General features: G+C 40.8%; 1 protein-coding gene across 1 annotated transcript; it reads right to left on the bottom strand.

Annotated features, from left to right (window-relative positions):
- Positions 1–1885: 1885 nt before the first annotated feature.
- LOC115218428 (nudC domain-containing protein 2-like) lies at positions 1886–3627 on the bottom strand. Its single transcript, XM_029788237.2, has one exon. The coding sequence runs from the start codon at positions 3510–3512 to the stop codon at positions 3051–3053; it is 462 nt and encodes a 153-aa protein (XP_029644097.1). The 5' UTR covers positions 3513–3627; the 3' UTR covers positions 1886–3050.
- Positions 3628–8125: the final 4498 nt, after the last annotated feature.

Genomic DNA, 8125 nt, shown 5'->3' with positions numbered 1-8125 from the left:
AGATAAGAGAGGGGTCAAGAATGGAGAACAGCAGAAGAAAGTGATTGGGGGGGGGGGTGAAGGCATAAAAAGGGAGGTGATTGGGGCAAATAACTTGGATAGGGATGATAATATGAAATGGAGGCAGTTCCTGAGAGAAAGGCTGGAGGTAACCAAAAAAGAATATGTGCTTATTCCATTCTCAAGGGATTACAGCTGCCAAGTAGTACAATGAATAAGGGGGTGATAGGTGTTAGGGGACAAGAATTGGGAGAGAAATGCTTAATGAGGCAGGCCGTACACATACAAGCACTCCAATTGGTTTTAGGATACCGTTTTTGCTGTGATGGTCAGGTTATCTCAAGCAAAGCAAATCCCCAATTCTCTCACTCCTCAGTTATCTCCTCCACAAAGCATCTTGAGATCAACCTTCAACACTTCATCCTATGTCTTGCTGGGTATCTCTCTTACACAGGTCACATGCACTTCAAATGATTGGTCCTTCTTTATACAGCTGTCTTTCTCCATACGCATCACATCTCAACCACTACAGCCTTCTCTCTTACACCCTTCATCTGATTCTTCTGATGCCTTTCTTTCAATACATTATCATGCTGTTGTACATGCACAATGACAATGCAAATCCAAGCACCTTAGCTTCATTCCTCCCCAGTCTTTGCATGTCACCTACATTTAAGGCCACACCTCACTACCATGCTGCACTGTTGTGCATACACGAGTGTCATACAATCTGCCTTTCACTCAGAGAAAAAGAAAGAGAGAGAGAGCTTTTGGTGCCAACTGAGGTAATAACCCTCTGAACTTACTCCATCCTATTCTTATTCTTGCAACTACACTTTCAGAACATCTTCTTCCACTAATTGGAGTCACCTAGATAGCAGACACTATCTACTTCCTCTAGGGAGCCTTCAGGGCATTTAAGAAAATCGATTTCTTGGGATATCTTGCCTACTGTTACAGAACTAACGAGCCCCAATTAGCTTTGGCTTGATTTAAAATTGATTTACATGTTAGATAATCTAGTCCTATATGCACTATTATTTACTTTTGCATGTTTCAGTTAAAGGGATCTGACCATGCTGGAGCACTGCTAGCAAACCATGCCAAGAAAAAAAAAAAGAAAGAAAAGGTGTAATTATTGCTAAAACGGTTCTTTAATTATAAATTTTGCTGAATCAGAATTGATTTGGGACTAAATAACGGCAACAATATTGTCTCATTCAAGGCCTTCATATTTGAAATGCAAATAAACAAATAAATAAAACTGAGGGTTTAATTACTCAAAGTATGAAAGACATTAGCTGAGACAAAGTATTAAACGTGAAAACAAATTGGAAAAAAATTATTTTATGGAATGGTAGATCTCGAAGTAAATAAGGCTACAAAACAGCGTGTAAATATTGGGTTAAAAAAAGCTTTCAACAGAAAAAGGCGAGGGCTGTTCATGGAATTCGAACTCGTATCTCTTGTAAACATTAATTATTAATACTCAAGCCGTGACCATTTCGTCTCAAAAGTAATCTGTCCAAAATATGAGTCGTTTTATTACGGTGTGATATAAGGAAGACTTAGCTACTATTTCACGCAATCAGGACGACCGGCGGCGAAGACAGAAGCTAATTCGGTTGAAGACGGTGACAACTTGAAACATGTCACCATTGACATCAACAATAAGAAAAATAAATGCCAGGCTGGAATGAAAATCTAATTGTTGTTTAATGTTTTGAGGCTTTGAATAGTACCAAAGATCAATATCTTTGGCTTCGATTAGGTAACAACGAAGAAATATCGAACAAAATTGTGTATTTTTAACACATTAAATCTATACCTTCATAACACACAAACAAGTATATTTGAAAAATATAGAATTAGAAGAATGGACAGCTTTATTTTTAAATAACGATGTTTAATATAAAACAATGTAAAAAAAAGCTTGGCATGATAACATTCCGATTTAGAGAATAAAATAAAATATGTTACGGAATCATATGGAAATAACCAAAACTTTAAAGAATGTTCGAGTAGTTTCACCAAACTTGCTTCTGTGCATCCCATCATGAGACATTCCTCTTGCTTCTCTTCTGTGAGACATCTGCCCCGTCTGTCTGTGTGAATATTATTATTTATTATACCGTGATAATATGTGTGTGTGTGTGTGTATATATATATATATATATATATATATACACAGCATTATTTCTTTGTATTGAGTGGATACCTGTTTTTCATGTGATGCGGCACAGACAAAATATTTGCGCTTAAAAGTTAAGGAAGTATGAGAGACAGAATGGTAAAAACTAGGGACAAGGTGGCCCCTCCAGGAAGAAATATGATCGATGCTTTTTCTTTTGTGTGTGTGTATTCATACGCAGGTATTCATTAAAGGAAATGATTTTCAACATTGCAGACCCAGAAATATCATAAGGTGGATCAAAACCTGTTTATTGAGGTATCATCGATCTTCGATCTTTAGATGTAGATAAAAGATGAAAAAACTTTATTTCTTTTTAATGTTTTATTGATGTGTTTAGAGTCGCATGGTCGATAATAATAGGAAAACGGTAATGGGAAGTTGTAACGTTTATGCCTTTTCCTGAGATGTTAAACCGTTGGTTGTGATAGTATTACTGGTGTGTTGTAGTAGTAAATAATAATGATAATAATAATAATGATAATAATTTGTAGCAGGAGGAAGAGGGTAAAACAAGATCGAGTCAAACATTTCTTGTTATAATTGTTGTGTGACCGAAGACTGAGTTTTTGGATCGACTTTGTGTCGCCAACATTTTTTTCTCTGGGTCTTCTTTTAAATTGTACCCAGGCCTTTGTAAGGTTAGAAAAATAAAGACAATTTTATTTCTGTTGCGGATCTTCAAAGAAGAAGACATTGCGAAGGAACGAAGTTGTCAAATAAAGAAATGAACACATGATCCTGTTTACACATTGATGGTGTTTGTGTAGGAGGTCTGAGGAGAGACGAGGAAGTAAAATATGATTGTGAGAGAGAGAGAGGGGGGGGAGGTTGGTGAAAGTGGAGAATGAAAGAAACATTACGTATTGAACTTGGGTCCACCTCCTTGGTAGTTGCCGGTCATTGCTGCACCACTGAAGTCGAAGCCAGGATTTTCATACTGGAATCGCTGCAAAGTTAATTTTTTCTCCATCTGATCGAAAGTATAAGGATCAGCTTGGTATTGTCCTTCTAGCAACGACTTCCAACACTTCTCAGCTCCACAAAAAGACTTCAATAAACATAGGTCCACCTTGCATTTGTCTTCCAAAGTCCACAAACAGTCGTCGGCGCGGACCACATCTGCCAGTTGTCCGTCGATGACTGTCTCTCCTTTTACAACCAGTTTCAAGTGTCGTGGTTGAATGGTACACTTTATATCCCGACCTGAAGTACCTGGTTGCACGTTGACCAGTACGAATACTTCGTCTACAGTTTGCCACCAAGCTCCCCACGGGGTTTTCACAGGAACGATGCCACTTTTCTCCTCGAAGTGCGCCATTATACCTCGACGCTCAGCAAATGATAGAGTTGTCTTCGCTTAGATTAAACAAGTTATCTCCCCTTTACCTATACCTATCGTTTCCGTGGAGAGAAAACCTCGACATCGACCTCCTAGAAATAGCAGCCAAATGTCCGAAAATTTCACCCTTAACATGTTCAAGATGGAACTATACTTTGGACAATGTAAATTTACCAAACAAGAAGAGTGAGAAAAGAGGCTTCTATTATTTGGTTAATCAATATATATTCTCCATTATTGTAATTCCTAGGTTGTCAGAACAACGAGATTAAACGCTAGTCTCAACCACTGTTTCTCTTGATAGCCACACAGCAGAGAGCTGACAGTGTGCTCTGGTCCTTTCAATCCCTGTTCTTATTTTTTTTGTGTGTGTATATATATATATATATATATATATATATATATATATATATATATATATATCATCATCATCATCATTATCCTCCTCCTCATCATCATCATCATTTAACATCCATTTTCCATGCTGGCATGGGTTTGACTGAAGACTGGTTTGCCAGGGAGCTGCACCAGGTTTCAATCTGATTTGGCATGGTTTCTACAGCTGGATGCCCTTCCTAACATCAACTACCACATGAGTGTAGTGGATGCCAGGCACGAAGCACTGGCATCAGCCACAACTACAATCTCACTTGGTTTGACAAGGCTTTTCAAGCATGGCATATTGCCAAAGGATCAGGTCACTTGTCACCGCCTCTGGGAGGCCCAAAGTTCGAAGGGCACTTTTTGCATGCCACCAGAACGGGTGCTACGTACACAACACTGGCACACATATTTGTATGTATGTATGTATATACAAGGCATGTCAACTTGTAGAACATCAGAAATGGCTAAGTATAGTAACATACAGCTAAATAAAAATTCTACCAAAACAGCTTTCATAAATTTTAAACATCATTTGAGTTTACTTTACACACACATACACACACACATTATATCATCATCATCATCATCATTTAATGCTCATTTTCCATGGTGTCATGGGTTGGATGGTTTGACAGGAGCTGGTAAGACTGGGAGCAATATCAGATCCCATCATTTGTTTTGGCATGGTTTCTGCAGCCAGATGCTCTTTTTAATGCCAACCACTTTACAGAATGTACTTGATGCTTTTTACATGGCACCAGCTTATATATATATATATATATATATATATATATATATATATATATATATGATGGATTCTCACATCAGTTTTAACATATGACAATACAACAGCCAACAATTTCTTTGTCAGTCAAAATGCTTATGTTAAATGTGACATTTGAGTCCTGCTAAAGATTTGCAAAGAAGCCTGCAGATGTTGCAAGTATGAGAATCACAGGTGAGTGCAGGTGGTATACTTGCAGCTGCTTTTCTCCTTTGCTTTGCACCCTTAAGCCTGTTAATGCTGAGTGAAACAAAGTATCGTATACCATTCTGACACAGGGTGAATTACTGCTGAGATGCTCAAAATATCTGGTAGTGTCGGCTTTAGCCTAGTCACCCGTATAGTTAACCAGGTGATACATGAAGGAGTCAAACCCAATGACTGGTGTAGCAGCACTATAGTCAACTGCTACAAAGGAAAAGGTGACGCTTTAGATACAAATAATTACAGAGGTATCAAGTTGTTAGATCAGGTAATGAAGGTCACGGAGAGGGTCATAGCCCAACTAATTAGGGAGAGAGTCAGCTTGGATGAGATGCAGTTTGGGTTCGTGCCAGGGAAAAGTACCACTGATGCAATATTTCTGGTAAGACAGCTGCAGGAGAAATACCTAACCAAAGATAAACCTCTGTACCTGGTTTTCATTGACATGGAGAAAGCCTTTGACAGGGTAACCCAATCCCTTATCTTGTGGTCAATGAGGAAACTAGGGATAGATGAATGGTTAGTGAGAGCTGTGCAAGCCATGTACAGGGATGCTGTCAGTAAGGTGAAAGTTGGCAACGAGTACAGTGAAGAATTCTGGGTAGAGATAGGGGTTCACCAAGCAGTCCTCAGCCCCTTCCTATTTATCATAGTCCTCCAGGCAATAACAGAGGAATTCAAAACAGGATGTCCCTGGGAGCTCCTCTATGCTGACGACCTTGCTCTAATTGCTGAGTCACTATCAGAACTAGAGAAGAAGTTTCAGGTGTTAACCTTAGAGTCAATGTAGCTAAAACCAAAGTCCTAATAAGTAGGAAGGCAGGCAAACCACAAATCCCTTCAGGTAGATGGCCCTGCTCAATCCGTAGAAGAGGCATAGGTAGAAACTCTATAAGATGTACCCAGTATAAGCTATGGACACATAAAAGGTGCAGCAATATCAAAGGAAAGCTAACTGAGAAGATAGTTCTTGTATGTGGCAGATGCTCAGGAGCTATAAATTACACTGAAAATGTGCAGAGAACAACTTCCGCTACATTTCAGGGAGAAAAACTAGAAGTAGTTGATAGCTTCTGTTACATAGGTAACCAAGTCAGTAGCAGGGGAGGGTGCGCTAAAAAGGTAGCTGCTAAAATAAGAATAGCCTGGGCAAAGTTCAGAGAGCTACTAACTCTGCTGGTAACAAAGGGCCTCTTGCTCAGAGTAAAAGGTAGACTGTATGATGCATGAACAGCCATGCTACATAGCAGTGAAACATGGGCAGTGACTGCTGAGGACATGCATAAGATCACTAGGAATGAAGCCAGTATGCTCCGATGGATGCGTAATGTCAATGTGCATATTTGACAGAGTGTAAGTACCTTGAGAGAAAAGCTGGACCTAAGAAGCATTAGATGTGGTGTGCAAGAGAGATGACTGAGCTGGTATGGTCATGAGGATAGTTGTGTGTGAAAAAGTGCCACACCCTAGTAGTTGAGGGAACCTGTGGAAGTGGTAGACCCAGGAAGACCTGGGATGAGGTGATGAAACATGGCCTTTGAACATTAGGCCTCACTGAGGCAATGTCTAGTGACTGAGACTGTTGGAAATATGCTGTGCTTGAGAAGACTCAGCAAGTCAAGTGAGACCATAACCTCATGGCCTATGCCAGGGGTGTAACCAGCCCACTTATGCGTACCTTTCCTTCATTAGACACTAAGCTCTGCTTGCAAAGACCTGTTGAGGCAAGTGAAATTGAAATCAAAATCAAATTCGATGACTGGCATCCTTGCTAGTGGAGTGCTAGGAGTACCATCCGAGTGTGATCATTGCCAGAGCAGCTAACTGGCTTCCGTGCTGGTGGTACGTAAAAAGCACCATTCAAGCGTGTTCATTACCAGCGTCTCCTTACTGGCACTTGTGCTGGTGGCACATGAAAAAACATTTGAGTGAGGTCGTTGCCAGTGCTGCTGGACTGGCTCCTGTGCAGGTGGCATGTAAAAAACACCATTTGAGTGTGGCCATTGCCAGTGCCAGTGCCACCTGACCTGCCCTCATGCAGGTGGCATGTAAAAGCACCCACTACACTCTCGGAGTGGTTGGCATTAGGAAGGGCATCCAGCTGTAGAAACTCTGCCAGATCAGATTGGAGCCTGGTGCAGCCATCTGGTTCGCCAGTCCTCAGTCAAATCATCCAACCCATGCTAGCATGGAAAGTGGACTTTAAAAGATGATGATGATGATGATGATCTCCATTGTTTACTTGAAGGCTGTTTGCTCAAAAGTGTTGTGCGCTATCTTCATTTCTAAGAGGTTACTCCTCAGCTTGTCCTTATATCTGAGCAATGGTTGCAACAACACTCCTGTGCCCAAGATGGCTGTGCATTGCTATTCTCTCGTCACTTGGTCTGACAACACGACCAGCCCAATGCAATTACAACTGCATAAGGAAGCTCTCAATTCCACCAATCTTAAACTTACTAAACAAGTCAACATTAGACGCTGTTTTTTAGGGAATAACTGCAGATTTACCTGAGGCAGCATTTGTAGAAGACATCTAATTGGTTAATGTGCTACCTATCGGGTGTCCATGATTCCAAGCTGTACAGAAGATTAGTAAGAATGGCAGCTTTATAGAGCTGTACTTTGGTTTCAAGTCTAATGCCCTTTTCATTCCATAGATGATGACAGAGTTTGCCAAATACATTGGTTGCTTTCGCAAGATTTCATCATTAAGGGAAGTGCTCAAGTTCACATTTCTACCAAGATTTGTAAATGACTTCACATACTTTAGGCTTTTCCTGCCAACTTGTACAAGAGTGTCAGGAAAATTGTGAATCAGCAGCCTTTGCTGAGTGCTTCATATTTGCTTAGGTATAGGGTGAGGTTGGTGGATCACCTCTGTCTTATATCATCATCATCATCATCATCATCATCATCATCATCATCATCATTTAGCGTCCGTTTTCCATGTTAGCATGGGTTGGACGGTTCAACTGGGGTCTGTGAAGCTGGAAGGCTTCATCAGGCCCAGTCAGATCTGGCAGTGTTTCTACGGCTGGATGCCCTTCCTAACGTCAACCACTCCGTGAGTGTAGTGGGTGCTTTTTACGTGCCACCCACACAGGTGCCAGACAGAGCTGGAAAACGGCCACGAACGGATAGTGCTTTTACGTGTCACCGGCACGGGGGCCAGGCGAGGCTGGCAATGGACACGAACGGATGGTGCTTTTACGTGCCA

This window comes from Octopus sinensis, linkage group LG13 (assembly GCF_006345805.1).
Source record: "Octopus sinensis linkage group LG13, ASM634580v1, whole genome shotgun sequence".
NCBI classification, from domain to species: Eukaryota; Metazoa; Mollusca; class Cephalopoda; order Octopoda; family Octopodidae; genus Octopus; species Octopus sinensis.
The sequence above is the reverse complement of the archived record's forward strand: the minus strand, read 5'-3'. Positions and strand labels throughout refer to the sequence as shown.